Source organism: Pleurodeles waltl, chromosome 3_1, assembly GCF_031143425.1.
Source record: "Pleurodeles waltl isolate 20211129_DDA chromosome 3_1, aPleWal1.hap1.20221129, whole genome shotgun sequence".
NCBI lineage: Eukaryota > Metazoa > Chordata > Amphibia > Caudata > Salamandridae > Pleurodeles > Pleurodeles waltl.
In genome coordinates, this window is record NC_090440.1 from 28,464,576 (window position 1) to 28,491,096 (window position 26,521).

Consider the following 26,521-nt stretch of genomic DNA (forward strand, 5'->3'; position numbering starts at 1 on the left):
ACAAGAAAAGGCACATCAACTATCTCGAGCTCAAAGCCATAGCTCTGGCGCTTCGTTCGTTCCTTACCAGAATATCAAAATCATTCATGCTCATCAGAACGGACAGCACCATGTCCATTCACTACTTAAACAAGTAGGGGGGAACGAGATCAGCAGCATTGTCGCATCAAGCACAAGAGATTTGGCAGTGGGCAATAAACAACAAGATATCCCTCAGAGCGGAACATTTACCAGGAGCATCAAATGTGCTGGCAGACAGACTGAGCAGAATACCTTCAACCTGCCACGAATGGGAACTCAACCATCAAATATTGCAGAACATATTCATCCGATGGGGCACGCCAAAGTTCGACCTCTTCGCCACTAGGAACAACCGCAAATGCCAGTAGGCAAGTTGGCGTCACCAAAAAGGTTCTTGGAGAGATGCATTTTCGATCAGATGGTCAAAGATATTTGCTTACTCTTTTCCCCCAATTCCTCTAATCTCTTGAATACTTCGCAAACTCAAGAGAGAACTATGCAGGATCATTCTCATAGCCCCCAAATGGCCCAGACAGTTCTGGTACACGGAACTTCTCCTGCTATCGGAAAGTCCACACATACAGTTAATGCCCAGTCATACATTGCTAACAATGAACAACTGCCAGATCCTACATCCCAATCCAAAGCATCTACACTTGATGGCTCCTGAACACCATGACATCCCATCTGATTGTTGAGAAATTCTAGCTGAGGCAAGAGCAGATTCCACAAATAGATCATATAAATTAAAATGGAAGCGTTTTTGTTATTGGTGCCAGCAGAACCACTTGCACCCCTTTTCTTCAAATCCGGAACAGATTTTACCATACATTTTACAGCTAGCAAAATCAGGACTCACACACTCATCCATAAGAGTTCATTTAGCAGCAACATCCTGATTTAGCACCGAACACCTTCTCTCTGGTCCTCACGAATTATCAAACAATTTATGAAAGGGCTTTTCAGAGATTTCCCCCCCCCCAGTAAAAACACCACCACCTAGGTGACATCTTAACATTGTCGTGACCCAGTTGATGAAAGCCCGTTTTGAGCCTATACATAAACAGAACTAAAATATCTTACAGGGAAAACTGTGCTGCTACTAGCGCTTGCATCTGCTAGAAGACTGAGTGAAATACAAGCCTTTAATGTAAAAGAACCCTTCATGCAGTTCTAAAAGGACTGTATTCTCCTTAGAATAAACCCTAAATACATACCAAAAATTCCATCAGATCCTCATCTAAACTAACCCATCATTTTAAGAACATTTTTCCCAAACCCACAGTCGCCTGCTGAACAAATACTTCATACTTTAGATGTTAAAAGGTGTATAAGATTCTATTTACAAGGGTAGTAAGGGTGAAAGATGCCGCACGTCCGTAGAGTAACTACCAGTGTAGTTGAAGAATGTCAATGAAGTTAGAAGCCTGTGCCAGATGGTCAGGTGGTCAGGTGCCTTACTACCCAGTAGGCAGAAATGTGTGTACCAAAGTACACAGTAACATCAAAAGCAATGTGACCACAGCACACAGAAATGTACAGTCCAATCACGTAATGAGGATATGTATCCCTGGTAGTATAGTCGAGGATGGAGAGAACAAAACGTGAAGATCCCAAGTTGGTAATGAACAGTGTCTTTAATCGTAGGCACAGTTTGCCACAGGATTATGCAGTCTTCGAGATACAGCCAACACGTGTTTCGTCACTCAGATGACTTCATCAAGGCTGCAAAACAGTAATCAATGCAAACTTGTATGTAATAGTACCCAAAGCTGAGTGAGGCCTGATGTGTGTCTATATTAGATTAGTACCCGTGTTTACTTAAAGAAAAGTGATTGAAAACATGCAAGTCCATGTGAGTAAAAAGAAGATGGGCATGGCAATAGGAAATGGTAAGTGGGAACCCTAGTTAGTCGTGTAAAAGAGAGAGAAAATGAGAGAGAAAAAAAAGAAAAGGAAAAAGACACCTCTCCGTGGACGCGTGATAAAGTGTAAAAGCTGAAAATCCATACTCTAAGTGTCACTTACGTGAAAAAAGTGTTCCATGGAGTCAAAATCGGGCCTACATAGAAGGTAAGGCAGAAAGTATTAAAGAGTGAGCACAGAAGGAGAAAAGATTGAACATAGAGAGAGTAGTCAAATAAGACTCATGGTAAAGACAAAGTAGAGCATGTAGAGAGAGCAACGGAAAAAGAGGAAAAGAAAGAAGAGAGGGTTTAATTTGAGTCATACCTGGGCCGTCCGGCCAAGGGAATGAAACTTGAAGGAAACCTATGATAAGGTAAGTGGGCCTTATGCAGTAGGTAGAAATCTGAAAAAAAAATGTATTGAACCAAAAAGAAATAAGTGACCAGCCATGACAAGTAAGAGTAACCAAGAAAAATCGTTAAACTGCAGGATAAGACATGCAAGTCTCAGTATGACATTACCTTGTGGTATAGAATGTATATAAGAGGTGATAACCTCACGGCAATGGGTGTAGAGGGTCCCAGTGGTGACGAGGTAAGGTTGAGAGAGGCCCTGATAAGCCTTAGGTCAAAGCCCCGCGTAGGTAAAAAGCTTGAATTAGGAAAGTGTACCATAATAGTTGAGGCGGTAAGCTTTGGGGTTTAAGAAAAATTAGCCATGAAGAATGAGAGGAAGGAAACCCAAAAATTATGAGGGCAACCTGTTTGTGTTAAGGTGGTACGCGTAAAGACGGGGAACAGTTAATAAGAATAAAGACCGAAGAGAGGAAGGCAGTCCCAAACTGAAACAACTGGCACAACTCAGTCAACCAATGTAAAATGAGTCTGCACTCCACTTAAAAGAATACATATGAGGGAAACCTCAGCATGTGTAAAAATCTTGTAAGTGAGTAACAGCGTGCAAGAGAAAAGTGAATCCAAAATGTACATAGGAAAGTTTACCATAGCAGATAAGGCGGTAAGCGTTGGGGTTAAGAAAAATTAGCTGCGAAAAGTAAGTGGAGGAAAACCCAGAATTTACGAGGCCAGCCTGTTTGGGTAAGGGCGTTAAGCGTAAAGACGGGGAATAGTTTCACGGAATAAGCACTGAAGAAAGGGAGGCAGTCCCAATCTGAACTCGCTGGCACAAGTCAGTAAACTGCTGTAAAGAGTGTCTAAACTCCACTTCAATGAGTATGTAAATGCGAACACTCGGCATGTTAAACGTCTCATGAGTAAGTATCAGCGTATCAGAATAAAGCGAGTCCAAAACGTACCTGCGTGCGGGGCCAGAGCACTGGAGCAGTTGATATAAATAGCGCGTCTATGGGTCCCGAGGCCCTGCGCTTGTTGTGTTAAGTAGACCGTCGAAAGAAAATATAGACGCAAGTGTGGTGGCCATCTTGGGATGGCAGACAGTGGAAAAGTAAGCGTGCTGGACGGGGGACAACTGAAGGGTGGGTGGGAGAAAAGTAAAAAGGAAAAATATTATAGAACAGGAATGGGAGTAGGATCGGTAAGAGGGTAAGTAAGATGATCAGAACGGGAGGATTGAGCACTGGTAAAGGAACGTTAGTAGACAGTTCCTAAGTAAGTGTAAAAGCACAATAGCCATCTTAAGATGGTATAGGTTGGAATGTGTGCAAGATCGAAGAGGGGACTGTTAAGGGTTGGGAGAGAGACAATAGCACAAGAAAGGGAACTGAGAACGGAATAGGTGAGAAAAGCAGAAACTATGATAGGGGAAAGTAGATAGTAATAGCACAGGAAAGGGAAGTAAGAACGGAATAGGAATAGGTGAGAAAAGCAGAAACTATGATAGGGGAAAGTAGATAGTAATAGGGACAGGTTGTGAACATAGTTGTACAGAGAAAACATGGATAATCAGAGGCCCATCAGGGAAAATATCCTGTTTGGTAGAAGCGTAAAAACAGCCATCATGGAAATATGGAGTGAGTAAAGTAAAGATGTAAAGGTGAGATAGACATGCTAGTGAATCAGAAAAATACCAACAAAAATATATTTCATATTTCAGTAGTATGAAAGGGGCAGTAATATGGTCCAAGAAAGTAGAAGGGTAAGTTGAAGCAACCCCTTGGATGCATGATATAGTGGGAGCTGTTGATGGACAAAAACATACAGTAAGATGTTAAACGTACATGAATGATGCATAGTCATAAAAAAACACAGTAGATTAGTGACTAGATAGATTGGATTGAGGAATGAACAGTAGGGATCCGGTCCAGACTAACGAATACATATACATAATTGGTAGTAATTGATTTTTAAGCACATACATGAACAAACTAAAGGATGATGCAATTAGAGAATATTGTAATAATCAAAGACCTCATGGTAATAGTATTGTTACAGTTATGTGAGGAAAAAATGTAATTCGCGATCGGTATTTAGTCCTTGTACTACTGCGTGAAGTTTTAGAATCCATTTAGCCTCACATTTACGAAGGTCTTTAGTTCTGTCACCCCATCTGGGTGAGCTAGATACCTGAGCAATCCCATGAAACCTAATGCTTAGAAGATCTTTCTCCCCATGTAGAGTGTTGAAATGTACAGCAAGGGGATAGGTTGTTTTGAAATTCCTGATGGCTCTCATGTGTTCCTGGATACGTTCTTTAAGTGGACGTATTGTACTTCCAACTTAAATCAAGCCACATACACAAATGACACAATAGACAGTATATCTGGTGTTGCAGTTCATGAAATCTTTGATGTGGTAAATAACCTTGGTGTTGTAGGTGAAGGATATGGTTTTGTTGAGGGCTAGTTGGCATGATATACAGCAGCCACATTTGAAAAAGCCTTTAGGTTTTTCTGGAATCCAAGATGGTGGATGTGTCGGTGGGTGAGGGGCAAGAAAGCTAGGGCACAGAATGTTTCTAAGGGTACATCCCCTACTGTGTGTGATGGTTGGTGACATGTTGATATAGTCTTTCAGACATGAGTCCAACAGCAACAAGTGCCAGTGTCTTTTGAGAATGCGAAGCCCCGTCTTGCTGGCAGGACTGTATTGGGTGATGAAGGAGACAGGCCGCTTTTTGGACCCATTGGTGCGAGGTTTTTTGGGGCCTCTAATGAGTAGAGAATGTTGATCTTTGGAGGATATGCGTCTGCTGGCCGCCGAGATGAGTTTGCCCGTGTATCCCCGCGCTCGGAAGCGGTGTGTCAGATTTTCAAGTTCCTGTTCAAAGATGCCAGTGTTAGTGCAGTTGCGTCAAACCCTAACCATTTCCCCGTAGGGAATGGCCCTAATTTGTATGAAGGGATGAGTGCTCTGCGCATGGAGAATAGAATTACAGGCCGTCGGTTTTCTGTACAGTCTGGAAGTGATCTTGTTGCCAGTAATGTACAGAAGTAGGTCTAAGAACTCAATTTGGGCACAGTCCACCTTGTGGGTGAATACTAGATTGAATTAATTCTTGTTTAAGTGGTGTATAAGTATGTTGAGTTCGGAAATGTTGCCAGTCCAGATCGCTAGAATATCATCAATATACCTCCCCAAGTACAGAATGTGTTGGGTGATGTGTGTTGGGCAGTTAGACCATAGGTGTGTCTTCTCAAATTGACCCATGTAAAGGTTTGCATATGAAGGAGAGAATTTGGCTCCCATTGCCACCCCCTGGTATTGACGATACCAGTTCCCATTGTGTAGGAATACGTTGTTTTCGAGTACTAGACGTGTGAAATCAAGAAGCATAAGGGTGTGTTTGTAAAGGGTGGCATCACGAACACTGAGAGTCGCCGAGAGCATCTCTAGACCCATCTCAAGAGGAATAGAAGAGTAAAGAGAGCTAACATCAAGACTGACAAACATGCATTCATCCGTCCACTCAATGTCTTCTAGTTGACATAACAAGTCCCTGGTGTCCTGAATGTATGATGGTAGGTTACGTACCATGGGTTGGAGGAAAGAATCGATGTATTCAGAGATATGCTCTGTTGGTGAGCCAATACCCGAAATGATGGGTCTCCCTGGTGGAAAACTCCCTGCTTTATGAACCTTAGGTAAAATGTAAATGTAAGGTGCCCGGGGTGCCACAACATATAGATACCTGTATTCCAAATCAGACAAAAGACAAAAGATTTTTCCAATATGTCAATTTGTTTTCAATCAAGATGGTGATGCCAGGGAGGGGGTTGGTCTGAATCAATGTGTAAGCCTGTGTGTCGTCAAGTTGCCTATTGATTTCCAATAAGTAGTCAGATCTGTTCATAACAACGACGTTGCCCCCTTTGTCAGCCCCTTTGATGACTAAGTCTGTGCACTTCGAAAGTCTCTGCAAGGCCAGAAGTTCTTTCTGGTTGAGATTATTGTTAAGTCTGTGTGTACGAGTCCTAGATTTGTCCTCAAGATGATATAAATCAGTACTGACCGCTTTGTAAAAGACATCAATGTAGTTGTGAGGAGGTAATGTTGGGACCAAAGTAGATTTAGGCTTGAGCCCGCTGTCAAGGTCTAGGTTGGGTGGAATGTCAAGCTGGACTAGTAATTCATCAAGACAGGGGGGAGATGAAAGGTGTTGTCAAGTGAGAAAACTGTGTGGATGTCCTGCAGGCCCTTGATGGATTAGTTGCAAGCCGGTGTCGGAATGTGGGCAATCCTGCTACTTGAAGTTTTGTTGTGAAAGAACTTTTTGAGTTTAAGATTGCGTATACATTTGAAAAGGTCTATGTGTATGGTGGTATAGTTAGGTTTGGAAGTAGGACAAAAGCCCAGACCTTTTTTCAAAACATTTATTTCATGAATTGACAAATCAAATCTGGATAGGTTGATGACCTGTACAGAGTCCTCTGTTACAGTTGATGAATCTTGGTGTGGGGGACTGATCAAGTCCTTTGAGTTTTCGAGGTGGAGCGAGTTGTCATGCCCTCCCTTATATTTGTTGTTGTGTTTCCTCCCCCCCCCTGCGGGTGGGTTTGTGTTTGTACCTGACCTCTTGAAATTCTGACGTACCCCCTTCCTGTATCGGCCTAGTTCCTCTAAAAAAGAACTCGATTGGTGGGGGGCATTTAAAAGAACTGTATTGCCAGAGGACCCTTCTATGGGTGTGTCCAAACAGTCACTGGGAAGGTTAGAAACATCAGATAAGCTGCCGGAAACTGATCCGGCAGGAGTATCGATCTTGGTTGGTTTACTGTTGGTGTCTTTGTTGACCTGATCAAAACTACGTGCAAAGGTGTATATCCTCCCACTGCTATAGTCGTTCTCATCTCTGATAAGTTTTCTCATTTTTTTGTCCTTCACATAGAATTGATACCCATTTAATATCTCTCTCATGATAGCATAGTTTTTGTCCGTTGCTTCAGTGAGGTTGAGACTTTTGATCTCCTCCTCAAGGGAAGCAATATCAAGTAGTCATTTATTGCGTTTTCTGTCCGCATGCTTGATGATTATATTGATCATGCTGAAAGAGGTGGAGGAAATGAGGTGTTCCCACTCCCCAAGCAGATTCAGGTCGAGATCTTCAAAAGAGGGAAATATTATGACTCGTAGTCCTCTAGGGATTTGTTTAAGTTCTAAATATCGTTTTAGAGTTGTAATATTCCCCCAGCGTGCTAACTCTTGTTTTTTTAGTCTCTCTAATTTAATGAATTTATGTCTCAGTCCTTCTTTGAGAGGTGTGGGGTTTGCTGTATGTAAAGATAAAGGTTTTTTTAGAGAAAAGTTCTGCAGCTAAGGTGTCCCGGTTGTCATCGAATGAGGCCATGCCTTAGTACCTAGAAGGAAATTGATCAAAACAACAAGGAATATTTCATTTAATGTCGATGTTACCAGAGTGCAGCTCACCACATTCAGACTAGGCAAGGCCAAAAGCAAAAAACAAGGGTAGTAAGGGTGAAAGATGCCTCACGTCCGTAGAGTAACTACCAGTGTAGTTGAAGAATGTCAATGAAGTTAGAAGCCAGTGCCAGGTGGTCAGGTGCCTTACAACCCAGTAGGCACAAATTTGTGTACCAAAGTACACAGTAACATCAAAAGCAATGTGACCACAGCACACAGAAATGTACAGTCAAATCACGTAATGAGGATATGTATTCCTGGTAGTATAGTCGAGGATGGAGAGAACAAAACGTGAAGATCCCAAGTTGGTAATGAACAGTGTCTTTAATCGTAGGCACAGTTTGCCACAGGATTATGCAGTCTTCGAGATACAGCCAACACGTGTTTTGTCACTCAGGTGACTTCATCAAGGCTGCAAAACAGTAATCAATGCAAACTTGTATGTAATAGTACCCATAGTTGAGTGAGGCCTGATGTGTGTCTATATTAGATTAGTACCCATGTTTACTTAAAGAAAAGTGATTGAAAACATGCAAGTCCATGTGAGTAAAAAGAAGATGGGCATGGCAATAGGAAATGGTAAGTGGGAACCCTAGTTAGTCGTGTAAAAGAGATAGAAAATGAGAGAGAAAAAGAAGAAAAGAAAAGGAAAAAGACACCTCGCCGTGGACCCGTGATGAAGTGTAAAAGTTGAAAATCCATACTCTAAGTGTCACACATGTGAAAAAAGTGTTCCATGGAGTCAAAGTCGGGCCTACATATAAGGTAAGGCACAAAGTATTTAAGAGTGAGCACAGAAGGAGAAAAGATTGAACATAGAGAGAGTAGTCAAATAAGACTCATGGTAAAGACAAAGTAGAGCATGTAGAGAGAGCAACGGAAAAAGAGGAAAAGAAAGAAGAGAGGGTTTAATTTGAGTCATACCTGGGCCGTCCGGCCAAGGGAATGAAACTTGAAGGAAACCTATGATAAGGTAAGTGGGCCATATGCAGTTGGTAGAAATCTGAAAAAAAAATGTATTGAACCAAAAAGAAATAAGTGGCCAACCATGACAAGTAAGAGTAATCAAGAAAAATCGTTAAACTGCAGGATAAGACATGCAAGTCACAGTATGACGTTAGCTTGTGGTATAGAATGTATATAAGAGGTGATAACCTCACGGCAATGGGTGTAGAGGGTCCTAGTGGTGACGAGGTAAGGTTGAGAGAGGCCCTGATAAGCCTTAGGTCAAAGCCCTGCGTAGGTAAAAAGCTTGAATTAGGAAAGTGTACTATAATAGTTGAGGCAGTAAGCTTTGGGGTTTAAGAAAAATTAGCCATGAATAATGACTGGAAGGAAACCCAAAAATTACGAGGGCAACCTGTTTGTGTTAAGGTGGTACGCGTAAAGACGGGAAACAGTTAATAAGAATAAAGACCGAAGAGAGGAAGGCAGTCCCAAACTGAAATAACTGGCACAAGTCAGTCAACCAATGTAAAACGAGTCTGCACTCCACTTAAAAGAATACATATGAGGGAAACCTCAGCATGTGTAAAAATCTTGTAAGTGAGTAACAGCGTGCAAAAGAAAAGTGAATCCAAAACCTACATAGGAAAGTTTACCATAGCAGAAAAATTTAAAATGCTCTCATCAAGACCTTCAGCCAATTAAAAATCAGAAATCAATGTTTGCAGTCAATTTAGTTCAGTGATTTTTTATTTCAGCTTTTAAAACTAAGATAGTACCACGAAGCACAAGCTCTGGTTACCACTGCTTTACACCAATGCAAGAAAGTGATTTATTAATTGGGGTGGATGGTAGTCCGTCATAGGTAACAAAGCCACTAACCTGTTAAGTGCAGAAAACTGAGTTCAATAATTTAAACCTGAACTCAACCCTCGGTGGGTATGGCATAAAGCAGACATGCCTAACCTAGAGAACATATGTAATCATTTAGACAGACCAAAATAGTAAAAAAGGGAGCAACACTCCATAATAAAAGTCCCACTCTATTGTTATGAACATAGAGAAAACTTTATGAAACAAGATGACACCAAAACTGCAAAAATCCAAAAATGGGTACAGGAGATATGAATTTTAAAGGATGTAAGAGAAAAATCACTAAGAAAAAGTAAAGTGCCAATCAGTATTCTCAGGAGACCGGGAACTAGACACAATTTCAGGCCAACCGCGATGGACCACGGATCAGATACGCCAAAAAGGTTTGTCCCAGTCAAATATTGTAGTCTAAAATGTCAAAAGTCAAAATCCTTCAGCATACCAAAGTTGCAGGCTATGTCTGAGGAAGTCCTCCTGAAGCCCAGAAAACCGTTGGATGAGGTCCTGCTGAAGCTGTTGGTGGGAAAAGCTAATTGTGGGGAAAGTTCAATTTGAATGAAGTCCACTCATTGGCTTGGTTCTTCTCGGACTTCAACTGGTTAAGATGTCCTTTTTGGTCTTGGTCTCTTTGTCAGAGCTCAAAATACTCCAGCGGGGCAAGGCTGCAGCCCGCAGTGTAGTTGGATAGGCTTGCGTGAAAGGTCCAGTCATAGGTTTTTCACAAGGTAAGATGGTTGGAGCGGAACTGACTTAACTTTCTTGCCCAGTGAGGTCATGCCTTGGGCGGGTTGACTTGGGTTGTTAGCCCTGGTGCAAGAGGTCTGGATGTCCAGAAATTTTCCAAGTTCTAATCCTTCAGAGAAATCAGAATATAAGTCTTTCTGGACACCACTAAGACTCAGGGGACCTCAGGGACAGCACTTAGAGGTCAGACCTCACACTGGCTGTAGGCCACCTGCAGGGTATAATGCTCTTCCTGTTGTAACTGCTGACTAGTCAATTCAGAAAACTGAAAAAAGCCTCTTGCAGCTTGTTCTGGCCCTCTAGCCACACAGGAAGCTAGTCAGCTAACCCTTGGAGTCCACTTCATTGTCTGAGGTACAAGTGGGAGCAGGTCCAGCCCTTCAGGTCTCCTCCCAGGTCTCAAACAGCAGGTACAGACCTTCTTCTGTTCTTCCATGATCTGGAATGTGTTCGGAGGAGCTGTGGGGTAGGTTTCACCCATCAATAGTTAGGGATCACTGCTGGACACTCCCTGACTAATGAGGACAAGGGGGGTTATTCCAACTTTGGAGGAGGTGGTAATCCGTCCCAAATGTGACGGATTTACCACCAGCCGTATTACGAGTTCCATAGGATATAATGGACTCGTAATACGGCTGGTGGTATATCCGTCACTTTACCGTCACTTTTGGGACGGATTACCACTTCCTCCAAAGTTGGAATAACCCCCAAAGTTCCCAGGGGCAACCATACACCATACCCACTTTTGCAGCATATACTGTTTGAGTAACTACAAACTGGCACAGAATGTACTTTTCCAGTGGGAATCCAAAATTGCACAGGCCTTCTGCCCTTGGAGAGATCTGTGTGCCAAGAAGGGGCATGTTTACATAAACAAGCAATCCCTTCCTTCTAAGCTACCCAGACTGGTTTTGCAGCCAACTACTTTTCCAATGAGCGGCCTACCCTGGGATTAAAGAACAAAGACTTCAACTTCATCAGCTCGCTCTCCCCTTACACTAAACACAGGCTTCACTGTTCAAGTTAATGGAACCTCTCCAGCTGTCCTTTCTGAGCTGATGTGAAAAACCTTCCCCCACCCAGCCCACCCTGTCAACAGACCTAAGCCATTGTCCTACTCGGGGTGCAGTTTTTGCACTTAATTAAGGTCAAGCAGTGGCAGGGCTAATATTGATTAACACCCAGGAGCTCCAGACAGGGGAAAAGTAACCTTACAAAAGTTATTCTGTCTAAATATGTAATAAAAATGTCAATTCACCATTAAATGCGATTTTAATAAATGTTAAATAGTGGCTGAACTATTTTCTAGCTTGTCCAAAACCTGAGATAGCAGAATTAATACTTTAATCTGTACTTTAGTTTTCCTCATAGGACAATCCGAACCTTTCACAGTGAAAATAGCTTTTGGTGGCCAGTCTCTACAGATACATGGTCACATTACATTTTTACATGTCCCACTTTTGAATACCATGCCCCCTACTTTGTGGGCTACAGGGCCTACATAATGGGATATGTTAATATTGAAAAAGAAGGTTTTTCCCCTTTCAAGAGAGTTATTCTGAAAGGTTGTAATACAGGGATTAAATTGCAAAAAATTGGGCTACATTTGTAATGTTTTCCTTGTTACAGTAGTGGGTAGCGCAATCAGTGCTGCAGTCCACAGATTCCATTTACCTTCCCATGACATGACTGTAGTTTCTACACCATATAATATGACCCTACAGGAGAGTTAATAAGCTGATTAGAGTTTAGCCAATTTACATATTTTAGGAGTCAGATCACATACACTGGGCACTGGACAGCAGTGTCCAAGTAAGCAGAGTCTAAAAACCAGTAATACAATTCAGCAACAAATGGGGAGGACCATACAAAAAGAGCATTTTCTCACACTAAGTTATGATTATCTTAAGCAGCGCAGAATCATTAGTTGATGAGCTAGGACTTTTGAAAGTAAGTTTCACTGAAAAGGCAGATCACTTTCTAAATATCTCTCCTGAACAACAAAACCTAACTGGGTGGCCAGATAAAATTAGAGCTCAAAAGTCATAAAGTATTCAGAAATCACAAACACACTTTTGATTGCTAGGATAATTTGATGCAAATATTTTATATGAAGAGTGCACATTTGTAACATGCAGACATTGGGGGGGGGGTAGGATTCAGGGATGAGAATTTAATAAGGATTTTTAGAAAGAATTCAGTTTTTGGCTGCCACATTTATGTAAAAGTGGGACTACTCATACAGTTGTGCAATACTGCAAGATTATTGCTTGATTCAAGTACACAGTGGCTTGTACTATTTAGAGTAGCTGTTCAGTGGTCCATTCTATTCCTGTGATCCAAGTTATGACAAGCTGGTAAGTAAATATTGAATCCTGTCCTCAACTCTCTGAGGTCAACAGATCACTTGTATGCAGGTATAACAAATCTTGATTTAATGTAGAGCGCTGAAGCTTTCACAGGCCACCTCCACTGCCCCATCTACAAGCTTCTCTGGGACTCCGCAGTGGATCATTAGTTGTTCCTATAAAGCAGAGTCCAGAGAACTGACTTATTAGCTCTGTGTGTGGAATAAGTTATCCAATACCCCTGACTATATAAAGGATAGGAAATGGATATAAAAGGCTGAAATTATTTTATGTTTCTGGAACATACCCATCTACAGACAGGATATTAACGTAATCTGTCTGCACAGAGCGCTGCACAAACCGAATGCATGTCAAGGTGGTGAACTCCTGAATGGCGGAAGCGATCACTGCTTGCTCATCCGCATCTGCACCAAAGACAAAAATATACAAATGTTCAATTAGACAGAAGGCTGTTTCCCTCTGTGCACCTAGGATCTGGAACAACATCCCCCTATCCATCAGCACTAGCTTACCCCTATTGCAATTCAGGAAAGGCAGTGAAGAAACGTCTCCTTAAAGAACACTACATCAACATGCAGTAACGGTCAACAAACTCTCTTTCAGATAACTTGTTGACTGTACGCTTGGCTGTAACCCTGAATAATGCTTCTTTCTCTTTAGCTAGGCTCACACTATGCAATTATCATATACATACACACATGCAGTCTGAAAGCGGCAAGAGAAGGCACACAATATTCACAGCATCATTGAAGCTATTGCTCATATAAAGAAAGAAAAGCAAGAATGGCCTCCATACTGAAAGCTGAGCTCAGGGTATAGGGCACGTTGACGGTCCCATCTGCAGACTTGGGCCAAAAGCACCTTTTGTCGTAGCAGCCCAAGGCACTGCGGGTGACCTTGACCGCAATGTCTCCCGAATCTATCGACTTTCGTGCTCCTGGGGAAAGAAAGGGAGGGAGGAAACATTTTACTCAAAGATTTGAATAGCACAAAAAAAGTGAGGTGTACTCAGTAAAAGTTCAATAGTAAAAGTAAAAAAAAAGCTTTGAGAATGCCTTACTTATTAACACAGATATGGTTTACCACACATATCTATCACTACCCCAACTCCCGTTAAAAAGAAGGCAGTAGAAGGTAAATAGTGCAAGAACGCACCCAGGGTCCTCTGGTGCACTTTGTGATCCTAATGAATCGAACTGCTTCAGAGTTACATAGATTATGACAATATTCATCGGAAACGGGGAAATCAGAGATTTGTATCTCCATTTATTTGACAGCCCGGTCTAAAATACAGCTGTGTGTAAACCAGTCTGCAGTTCTGCTTTCCAGAAGGGGTGTGGCCAATACCAGATCCTGTCCCTGTGCTTATTGACAACAGTTTGGTGTCGGCTCCCCATCTCCTCAACCTGAGCTGGCCCTACTGGAGTTCTGAAGCTTAGTGAGTGAATAGGCTAATCAGTGAGCAGCTAAGAAACACACAACACTGGCAGCTTCGAACGGCCAACACAGGAGTTAGTAATTAGTTTCCAAAGTTGTGGGGTCATCCCACGTGAAGGATAGTAAAGTAAGGAGAAAACTGTGATCTAGCAAGTTTCTTTGTTCAGATGAGGCTGTCACTGGCGGAGCTACTATATCAGGATCAAACAGAACCACATATGTAAATGCATTCAAATTGTTAAAATGTATATCCGCCAACATTGTTACACAGTAACAGCAGTTGCATACACATATCCTCTGGGGCAGTTCTAACTTCAAGAAGTTATTTCAGGATTTTCAGTGTATGCACTTTCTACAATGCCGGTAAATTTCAAAGTAGCATTTACTGTACAGAATGGTATAAAGTGCAGTGGCATCCATATCTTAATTCTAGGTAGTTTGTGGTGAGTGATACACTAGAGTTATTATATATTTCTTAACATTTCATTTGACATTTATTGTTTGAAGACAATAGACAAATTCGCCAAGTCCATGAATGATATCAGAAAAATACTATCTGCATATCAGTTTGTGCTTGGCACATAGATTACTCATTTATTTGAGAAGGTGGAGAAAGTTAAATATAAGCTGCATTTAAAATTTATCGTCCACCCTCCATATTCCTGAAAAAATAATTTAGCATTATGTTTTATAGTTACTTAAGGACTGTTTTAAACCCGGGAGCCTTAGTGGATGTCCTGCTTATTCACTTCTAGCAAAAGCTATCCTACCATATCAGCCATCAGATCCAGCCTGCAATCATTTACGTTTCTATTGCAATACTGAATTGCACTCCTGTTTTTGGCACCCACCTCCAACCCCTTCCCTCCTGCATGCACGCACACATACACCCCCACACACAAACACCTATGGGGCATATGCTCCTACTTGGGTTCTTCTAGTTGTTATTTGATGTGACACCTTATTCCTGAAGTAACTTCACCCACTACCATGCTTGGACCCAAGATTACCCTTTTTCTTCTTCACTAAGGGCCGGATTTAGAGTTTAGCCAAGGGGTTACGTCATCACAACGATGACAGATAACCCGTCGGCTAAAAGATAAATGAGATTTATATTTCAGCAGACGGGATATCCGTCACTGTTGTGATGGAGTAAACCTTACGCCAAACTGTAAATCAGGCCCTAAGTCTGGTAACACCTAAAGTGACTTGTGGCATAATTTAGTGTTGGGAGGGAGGAGACAGTCCTCTGATTTGAGAAAAAAGTGTTATATCCTCTGTGCTAACCACAGAAATCTTTCTGGTGAGTTTCTTCCTCCTTATTATGCATGTGGCCGTAGATTTACTCCAGCACCAGAGAATCCTCCAAGAAAGGATTTAACACTTCCTCTACAATTTAAAAAGTTTTAGTTTCTCACCCTATGTATGTATATCTGACTTTCTATCTGGTCCTATTAGGTGACCTCCTACAGCCTTCTGCTACCCCATACAATTCCCAGTCGAAGGCTTGGAAAAAATGTGTGCCTTCTACTTGTTTAGAAGCAACTAGTAGTTAATTGTCCGTGGAACTAATAATGATTTTGGTCAGTATATTTATTATATTGGGCTAAATCTTACTTCTGTACTGAGAAATGATGCTGTGTATCTTCCTAGAAGAATAAGCTCTCTAGCTCAGAAGCTTGTGCCATGCAACAGTCCTGTATACTGACCATTCATGAAACATCCCTTCATGGTTACCTTCATTGCACTTGGCTATGATGCTGAACACATCGGCACCTGATTTCTGATCTGTGGAGAAATAAAAAGATTCATAAGATGAGGGTTAAGGTCTGAAGGACCTAGCAGTGAGTTCCCCACACCCATGCAAATTTCTAGGTCCAAAGTAAACATCAATTATAATAGCTTTTCTCAATAACACTTTTTTCTACGTACCAATTTCCTAATGATAAAAAATACTGTTACCAAGTTTAATAAAACTCCTTCATCTACCATAGAAGGCTAATAGGCTGCGTTTTCCACGCAGGACTTTTAAGATGTTAGTGCTAGATGGTACAGAGATTTCTGATGACTGTGCATCAAAGCGCAAACGTATCTCACTTTAGCTCCCCCAGAAATTGTACGGGTTTTGTCAGTTTGTGTTGAGTTGTAGGTGAAAAAGTAGACATTTTCTACAGATGTGTGAAATTTTTAGTTCTTGCGCACACTTATGCAAAGATGTCAAACTTTGCATTCACGAAGTTTGTAATATTTGACATCTTTGCACAGTTCTGACTAGAAACAATGTACGCAAAATAACTTGTGAGGAAATTTGCCATGCAAAAAATGGTTCAGTGCAGCAAAGTTATCAAAATGTATCAATACAGCAAGTAGCATTATATTTTTTGTAATTCGCGTTCCACTAAATTAATAAATAATTTAACAATTCAATATGTTAATTTCTGAACAGCAGAAGCATAACTCACATCAAACTAGAATATTAATATCTGCATATTTGAAATGTGCGTGATAAAGTAAGATTCACGATAAAATTAATATAGTCACAGTATCTACACGTCAATAACGGACAAAATAGACGGAGAAGAAAAAAAGTATTTTTCCATTGTAATTCTTTTGCTAAGGTCATCATTGGGAATGCTCCTGATACCCTAATAGGGCAGGGTAGCAAGATTCACAGGCCTCATCGGGAAACACTGCAGGAAAAAATGTGGGAATTAGCGCAGAAACAAAGATTCCTGCAAGTTATTCTCTAATGTCTGATAATCGGGAGGAAATACTCCCGTGACGGGTTAGGGCTAGCATTGGGGCAAATGCTTTCTTAAACGGAATTTTGTTCTAAAAATGCTTTTTGCTGGGGTTCCTTCTGTAGAACCGCCTATTGTGCGATTTCTCCTCTTCTACTTAGATTTCTTCCAAAAACCTTTGCCGACTTTCTTAACCTCATGAAGCTTGTAGAATTGAAAAAAAAACCTTCACAAAGTTGTAATAGAAAATATTGTCCATTTCTTACACCACTAGTATTTTCTGTTCCGATATGGAGAGAAATTTAGGCCCAGATCTGTGGTGGCCTTGCGCCATTTCAAAGCCCATTAGCATAATTTTTTGATGCTAATGTAGGGTTGGAAGGGCAAAAACGCCGCACCATATTTACAAAGTGGTGCAATGCTTGCATTGTGCCACTTTGTAACCCTGTGCGCCAGATTATGCCTGTGCCGGACATAATGTATGCATGGGGGGCGTTCAGGCTCGGGGGGTGGGGGGGGGCGTAAAATGGGAGATTCCTTTGCGCCATTTTTATTGGCATTCTTAGTGCCTGCTAAGTGCAGGCATTAAAAAGAGGCTCCCATTGGTTACAATGGGCCTCTGGGTGCTTTGCAGGATTAGCATAATCATTTTTTATGCTAATCCTGCAAAGTGGCAAACTAGCATAACAAATTATGACATTAGTCCCCCTGACTACTGCCATGGTGCGCCATATATTAAATACGGCGCACACATGTTGGCATCAGGGGGGCGCTATGGGGTACAAGAAAATTGGAGCTGCACTAGGTGCAGCACCACTTTTCATTAATCTGCCCCTTAGAGTCATTTGTCAAGCAGGGCGCAAGAGATGGGCTAAAGGGGCTGCGGAAACAGAGAGGAATGTTGATTGTTAGGGGTGTTAAGTGAGAGAAATCACATTATTGTGTGAAATAATCAAAAAAAGTTTGAGTTTTTCCAGCCATAGAGAGGGATTCCTGGTAAAATCCGACAGACATCACACCATACCAAACTGAAAGCATCTGCACCGAAACATTCATCACAAAATACATTTATTGGGATGCGTAACAGCATTGTATCCCATATTTGAAAATACACTTAGGGGCAGATTTATGAAAAATGGCACTGCACCTACTGCAGCGCAACTCTTCTTGCACCCCCTAACGCCACCATGTGTGCACCGTATTTAATATATGGTGCACCATGGCAGTAGTCGGGGGACTAGCGTCATCATTTTTTAAGCTAGTCCGGTGGTTTGCAGTAGTAGCGTAAAAAATGATGACGCTAATCCTGCAAAAAACAAAGAGGCCCATTGTTACCAAAAGGAGCTTCTTTTTAACGCCTGCACTTAGCAGGCATTATTACAAAATGCCTATAAAAATGTTGCAAAGGAATCTCATAGATTCCTTTGCGCCATTATTATGACCCCCTAGTGCAGGAACGCCCCCCCTTACATACATTATGCCTGGTGCAGGCATAATGTGGGGCAAGGGGTTACAAAGTGGCGCAATGCAAGTATTGCACAACTTTGTAAATATGGTGCAGTGTTTTTGCCCTTCCAACGCCACATTAGTATAAAACAAATGACGCTAATGTGGTGTTAGAATGGCGCTAGGCCCCCATAAATCTGGGCCTTATAGTGAAGTCAGCACCTTGCACATAACTGGGTAGCTTTCCAGTCGATCCCAGTTATCTTCCAGGGGATCCTCATCAATAGTCATAAACATTGAATATTCCCGCCCTTGTGCGGGGACCCCGGAGCATATATAAAATATATACCTATAAAGTATGAAATATGCACAAAAAATATATATATAGCATTTTTAGTACACATATCTTTCATACTAAACTCATATATACATGTGTAAAACAGCAATGCAGGCTATAATCATAAACAAGCTAAAATGCTTTATTTCTATGAAGTTTTTTTTTTTTTTTATCATTATAAAATTACAATAGAGATAAATATCTACCCAAGCCCCCAAAACTGGGCTTAGGGAAATAAGCAGCAGCAATATCTAGAGAAAAAGAGAAAAAAACTGCATTGAAAAACAATGGAGCATTCTTAGCCAATAGGCTGCATGCAGGTTAACACAGGAGAACCATAAAAACTTTGGCACCGTGCCTTTAAGACCCTGAGCACCTCCAGTATCCCACCATGCCTCAGGGGTGAAGGAAAGGTGACAGTTGGTTCACAGTTAGGTCAGTTCTTTTTTCCGGCTTCTTCTGAGAGGATCCTGGAGCATTGAGCTCTCAGTTTTTTTCTGAGTTTTTCTCAGAAAAATACTTAAAAACAGCGTTTTTTCCTGTTTCACTCGACATCTAACATCTTTGTCTGAGTTTGGCAGTTTTTTCCTGACAGAAAAATGCCTTCCCTTTTTGTCAAATGCCCTTCTTGTAGGAAGAAGAAGGGCCAGTCAGATCCACACTCTCTCTGTATTGTGTGACTGCCTCAGAGTCACTGCCCTGACACTTGCAAACACTGCAAGAATATGTCAAAGAGGACTCTGAAGGACAGAGAAAAGATCAGACTTCATGGGCTTCACGAGAGGCAGAAGACATCATCCTCTTCGCTTCCCAGGCAGCCAACAGGCCACTCAGGAGAGAATGGCTAGGTTGACGTCAGCAGGTAGGAAAGTACCTGTTTGTTCCCCGTCGACGTCGACGCTGCCGCCATCTCACCGCCATAGGTCGACGGCGACACGCCCGACGTCGAAGGATACGGCGTCGAGGGAACATGGCCATCGCAGGGGCATATCTCCGTCGACGGCAGCCCGCCGATCGACGTCGAGCCATCACCGGCGTGCCCGTTCGCCACCGAAGACCTCAGGCCCCCCGACGTCAAGAGACACGACGTCGAAATCGCCACAGTGGCAAGAGCGACATCCGCCGTCGGCCACCCACCGCTCCACGTCGAGGCACACGACGGCGAGTAGGTCAAGGTCCAGAGATCGCCGTTCGACGTCGAGGCACTCAACGTCGAGACATTCAACGTCGAGGCAAGGACAACCGGCGTGCCCTTCGACGTCGTTACAGCCGTCGACGTCGACACAGGTTTTACCTGTCTCGCAGGGACTAGAACATCGTCCTCCAGCAGATAAGGCTGCGCCTTCTCCAGTGGTCTCCATACGGAGCGATTCATCTCGTTCGAGAGCGGCATCATCGGGGCATGTTTCACCCATCAACTTATCACCAAGATGGTTAGAGAGCCTTAATAGACCAGCGGCCTCCCCGGATTCACAGTACTCACGAATGTACTCTCCTACTGCCTCTCTCCCGAGAACACCATCACCGACAGCGCGGGCAGAACGAGCTCGTTCTGCTCCTCGCCAACTGACCACGAGGCCTGGGCGCTCTGTTACAGCGTCTCGCAGCAGGTCGCGTTCCCAACGGTGATCTAGGTCACGATCACGACACAAGATCAACCTCTTGGTCGTCGTCAGGATAATCTGTCGGACGTTACTCCCGCACCCTAACAGATTCTCCACCACCTAGGGTCTCACCGGTGGATGACATTACCACTTTTAATGAGGTGCTGTTAAGGGGAGCGCAGAAGTTAAATATAGAGGTTCCAGTGGACACCATGAGGGCAGTAGGCCTGGAAAGGAAGAAAGAATTCAGGCGGAGGTATAGGCCTTATGACAGGCGCCCTTTTCAGCAGAGGGTTCAAACCCCTCACTGGTCCCAGAGGCCTCAGCAAAGGCAGGGATGCCCTCTTTTTCAGGCTCGAAAGGCCACAAGGGAACGAGGGTCAAGTAGACCTCAGCAGTCCACACCGAAAGCGCCGGCCAAACAATGAGTTCTCGCTTCCCTCGACACTGTACACCACTCCGGTGGGGGGAAGTATCACAGGTTATCTTCACGAGTGGCACTCTATCACAAAAGACAAATGGGTGCTCAACATTGTCGAAAATGGCTACTCTTCTTTTCAGACAGCCTCCACCACACTTGCCACCAGCCAAATGCAATCCATCTCATCTCAGCCTGCTGCGCAAAGAGGCTCTCGCACTCTTACAAATGAAGGCAATAGAAAAGGTTCCACTTGCGCACAGAGGAAAGGGGGTTTACTCCCGTTATTTTCTGGTGGCGAAAAACGGCCGAGAGGGCGTTTTCAGACCAATTCTGGACTTACGGCTGCTGAACAAGTACATAAGAAAACAGAAGTTCAGGATGCTGGCTCTTCACCAGATTTTCCCTCAGCTACATCAGGGAGACTGGATGTGCTCCATCGACCTGCAGGATGCATATTTTCACATCCCAATAGCTCCCGAGCATCGGAAATTCTTGCGCTTCCAAATAGCCTCACAGCACTATCAGTTCAGAGTACTACCATTCGGCCTGAAATCTGCCCCGTGTCTTCTCGATATGTGTGGCAGTGGTAGCGGCACATCTTCGAAAACAAAAGATCTTCATCTACCCATACCTAGACGACTGGTTACTGAAAGCTTTCTCTCCGGATCAGGCGAGAAGCCATCGGGACATTGTGCTCAAGGTTTTCGAGTCTCTAGGCCTTCAAGTCAACTACCAAAAGTCCACCTTGGTTCCAAGACAGAACCTTCATTACCTGGGAGCTATACTAAACACAGAGCTCCAAAGAGTGTATCCTTCGGAGGAACGACTATTATCAATAAACAGGAAGTGTCAACACCTGTTAAAATCCGACGCACCTACGGCCCGTCAGGTGACATCGCTGCTGGGCTCCATGGCATCATGTATTTTCATTGTCCCAAATGCCAGGCTGCACATGAGGCCCCTCCAAGAGGCATTGGAGAACAACTGGAGCCAAAGGACAGGTCGCTGGGAGGACAGAGTGCGGCTACCGATAGCGGCACTTCAGTCATTGCAATGGTGGATGCACAGACCTCACCTGTCAGTAGGTGCTCCGTTTCACCAGGTAATTCCATCCGACATTCTGGTAACGGATGCGTCTCTTCAGGGATGGGGGGCTCATCTGGGTCCCCTTCAAGCTCAGGGCCGGTGGTCCGACAAGGAAAAGAAGTACCACATCAATCTGCTGGAACTCAGAGCGGTCCATCTGGCTCTCAAGTCTTTTGTTCCATCGATTCAGGGGAAATCTCTTCTAATACAAACGGACAATACAACCACAATGTATTATTTGAACAGACAGGGGGGGACGAGATCCCTACCCCTATCTCGAGAGTCCCAAACGATATGGCATTGGCTCCTGGCCAGAGGAATGTCACTTACAGCGGTTCACCTGCCAGGTCAACAAAACGTGGAAACAGATTTCCTGAGCAGACACCTAGAGGACACCCACGATTGGGTCCTACACGGCGAAGTCGTCGAAGACATCTTCGCTCAATGGGGTCGGCCTCAATTGGATCTCTTCGCAGACGAAGTAAACAAGAAATGCCCAGACTTCGCATCCAGGTTCTACCGCCCGGGATCTCGAGGGAATGCCCTGTTGATCGACTGGTCAGGGATATTTCTCTACACCTTTCCACTGATTCCCCTCATACCGGCAGTGATCAACAAACTTTACAGGTCCAGCACCAGAATGATTCTCATAGCGCCACAATGGCCCCGTCAATTCTGGTGCACAGATCTCCTCAACCTATCGGAAAAACCTCACAGGAGGCTGCCGTGCATATCGGATCTTCTGAGCAGGATGGAGGGCAGGGTTCTGCATCCCAACCTACCCTCTCTGAGCTTGACAGCAAGGCTCCTGAATTCCTGCAATATGGGCACCTAGGGATCTCGCAGGAGTGCATGAACATCTTGAAAGAGTCCAAACGACCTTCCACATGGCGTTCGTACGCTTTTAAGTGGAAGAGATTCTACATATGGTGCTGTCAACAAGGTCAGAATCCCATACGGGCTCAGGAGGATGTCATACTGTCTTACTTACTTCATCTGGCAAAGTCCGGTCTGCAGGTATCATCTATTAAGGTACATTTGTCTGCCATTACAGCCCATCGTAAGTCACCTTCTCAGGAATCCTTCTTTACGAAACCAGTAGTCAAGGATTTCTTAGAAGGTTTGAAAAAAATTTTTCCACCCATTCGGAGACCCTCTCCTCCATGGGAACTGAACATAGTATTGTCAAAACTTATGGGCCCTCCTTTCGAACCTATACACAAAGCCTCTTTGCAACACCTTACGTGGAAGACAGCTTTTTTGGTGGCCATTACTTCCGCGAGGAGGGTCAGTGAAATTCAGGCTTTGTCTTCCAAAGAACCGTACACAGTTTTTCACGACAATAGAGTGGTTCTGCGGACTCACCCATCTTTTCTACCGAAGGTGGTGTCAGAATTCCACATCAATCAGACTATCTCTTTACCGACTTTCTTTCCCAATCCGGAGACTCCGGCGGAGAAAGCATTGCACTCATTAGATTTGAAAAGAGTGCTGAAATTTTATTTGGATAAAACAAAATCGATTAGACATTCCAACCACTTGTTTGTAAATTATGGTCATTTGAGGACAGGAGAGGCAGCATCTAAACGAACGATATCAAGATGGATAGTTTCTTGTATTGTTAATGCTTACCAGTTGACTAACAAACAACTACTAGCTAGGCCTAAAGCGCATTTCACAAGGGGAAAAGAGGCTACTGCTGCCCTCCTTAACAAAGTTCCAATATCTGAGATTTGTAAGGCTGCTACATGGAAGTCTGTACATACATTTACTAGACATTACTGTTTGGACTCAGATGCAAGAGCAGATGCCCAAGTGGGGCAGGCCTCTCTGAGAAATGTATTTGCATGATACATGTATATATTCCTGCACTTCTATTAGACAGTCCGCAGAGTTTAGGGATGGGCTTGCTAATCTATTCAATGTTTATGACTATTGATGAGGATCCCCTGGAAGAGAAGGATAAGTTACTTACCTGTAAATCCTAGTTCTCTTCCAGGGATATCCTCATCAAAGTCATAAACAACCCACCCTCCTCCCCGGACGCACGTCTCCTAGAAGTGCAGGACAGACTGTTTTTCGAATCAGTTTCACAGATTGTCACCGTAAAAAAGTACTGACCTAACTGTGAACCAACTGTCACCTTTCCTTCACCCCTGAGGCATGGTGGGATACTGGAGGTGCTCAGGGTCTTAAAGGCACGGTGCCAAAGTTTTTATGATTCTCCTGTGTTAACCTGCATGCAGCCTATTGGCTAAGAATGCTCCATTGTTTTTCAATGCAGTTTTTTCTCTTTTTCTCTAGATATTGCTGCTGCTTATTTCCCTAAGCCCAGTTTTGGGGGCTTGGGTAGATATTTATCTCTATTTTAATTTTATAATGATTTAAAAAAAACTTCATAGAAATAAAGCATTTTAGCTTGTTTATGATTATAGCCTGCATTGCTGTTTTACACATGTATATATGAGTTTAGTATGAAAGATATGTCTACTAAAAATGCTATATATATATTTTTCGTGCATATTTCAGACTTTATAGGTATATATTTTATATATGCTCCGGGGTCCCCGCACAAGGGTGGGAATATTCAATGTTTATGACTTTGATGAGGATACCCCTGGAAGAGAACTAGGATTTACAGGTAAGTAACTTATGCTTTCCCGCTAATTATTGAGTTTCCTTTCCTATCTCCTTGTATGATCTCTTGCCCCCAGTTTATTGTTTTTCATTTTTTACATTGTTTTTGCAAGTGCATCACTTTTCCTAGTCTCTCTCTCCATCTTGGCCTCTTTATGCATTGCTATGCCGCTGAAATTTCTGCAGCTCAGTAGACGCTCCATGCATCTGCAGACTGTGGTTTTAAAATTCACAGCTCGCTCCTTTATGCAGGGTATGGGTGTTGGCCTTTTTTCTAGCGCAGCTCTCTGAATCAGGACTCCACAGTGCAAGTCTTGGCCGAGATGGCCAGCCAAACACACATGCGCTCTGAGGGGGAGTGCTGATCACTCCCCCCAGTGCACGTCACCCTCGTGGCCCCGCCCCCTTTTCCCAAAAAACTATCATAAACACAGTTTATGATCATTCTTTGGGAAAAGGTTTGCAGCGGCCACTGCAGGCGGGGCAGGTGGGGGGCTTGGGGTGAAGCTCCTCTGCCCCTGGCAACAGTCCTTTTCCTAATCAGTCATCACCCATAACTCAGGAGACAGTTACATAAACAGATATCTTGAAGTTTTTCTTCCATATGACCGAAAATTCCAAGATATCCACCCATTAATGCAGATTACATATGCAAGATGGACGGCCATCTTGAATTGTTTTTTTTCTAATAATGTAACAGAAAAAGCATTCCAAGCTGGCCACCTATGTGTATGCGTGCATGTTGAGGCACCACCATACATTTTTTTTTTTTTTTACTTTGCACAATACCAAAGCAAACGAGTTAGAAAAGCCCATAGCTGTGTCTGCTTGTTCCAAGCAAGACCAACAGGCATTGCTAATGATTCTTGAAAGTTTGACTTCATTTGCCTATTTACGTCTTTCGTAAAATTATACTGAAGATATTTTTAGCAGTCAAATTTGCCTATAAAATTGTATTTGCTTTATTCAAATTGATCAGAATGCTTGTAAAAGTACTTTGTATGACGCTATTAGACCTGACAGCCTTAGGGTGGTCATCCCCCAACTTTTTGCCTGCCTCCCTCCACTTTTCTGACACTGTTTTTGCTGGTTTTAGGACCAGTGCTAAAGTGCATATTTTCTCTCACTTAAACATGGTAACATTGGTTCATGCCCAATTAGCATATTTGATTTACTTGTAAGTCCCTAGTAAAGTGCACTACATGTGCCCAGGGCCTGTAGATTGAATGCTACTAACTAACTTGCCAAAACTTAAACTCCCCCTTTTCTACATGTGTCACCCCTAAAGTAGGCCATAGGTGACCCATAGGGCAGGGTTCTATGTAGGTTAAAGGCAGGACATGCACATGTGTATTTTATAAGTCCTAGTAGTGTAAAACTCCTAAATTTGTTTTCCACTACTGTGAGGCCTACTCCTGTCATAAGCTAGCATTAGGGCTACCCTCATATACTGTTTGAGTGGTAGATTCTGATCAGAAAGGGGTATACAGGTCATGATTAGTATGGCCAGAATGGTAATACAAAATCCTGCTTATTGGTGAAGTTCGATTTTATATTTATTTTAGAAATGCCACTTTCAGAAAGTGAGCATTTCTCTGCACTTAAAATCCATCTCTGCAGTACAGCCTGTCTCCAATCCACGTCTCGCTGGGCTGGTTGACAGCTCCCTTGTGCATTTCACCCAGACAACCACAAAAACAGGATACTCAGTCACACCTGCACTTATCTGCATACTGAATGGGTCATCCTGGGCTGGGAGGGTGGAGGACCTGACACATTTTAAAGGCTTATGGCCTGCCCTCACACAGTGGACTGCCTAACCCCCTACTGGAACCCTGGCATACAGACATGTACTGAGCGGGGATCTTGTGCACTTCAAAACCACTCTTTGAAGTCTTCCCCACTTCAAAGGCATCTTTGGGTGTATAAACTGGGTTTCTGACCCCACCACCTCAGACACTTCTGGACCTGAACCTGCAACCGTCAAGAGGAACTGCCTTGCTGCCCAAAGGACTCATCTGGACTGCTTTGATGTGAAGGACTACTGCCCTGCTGGTGCCCTGCTGCCCTCTGACTTTGCTGAGATGTGCTCTCCAAGGGCTTGGATTGAGCTTG

General features: G+C 43.2%; 1 protein-coding gene across 1 annotated transcript in view; it reads right to left on the bottom strand.

Annotated features, from left to right (window-relative positions):
- LOC138283715 (embryonic protein UVS.2-like) overlaps nucleotides 1-26,521 on the bottom strand; it is a 630,013-nt gene that overhangs the window by 358,433 nt on the left and 245,059 nt on the right. The window contains exons 3-5 of the mRNA XM_069221759.1: nucleotides 15,872-15,922; nucleotides 13,494-13,634; nucleotides 12,984-13,101 (exon numbers count right to left, since the gene is read on the bottom strand). Coding sequence (XP_069077860.1) covers nucleotides 12,984-13,101; nucleotides 13,494-13,634; nucleotides 15,872-15,922 — 310 coding nt within the window. The remainder of the gene's footprint in view (nucleotides 1-12,983; nucleotides 13,102-13,493; nucleotides 13,635-15,871; nucleotides 15,923-26,521) is intronic.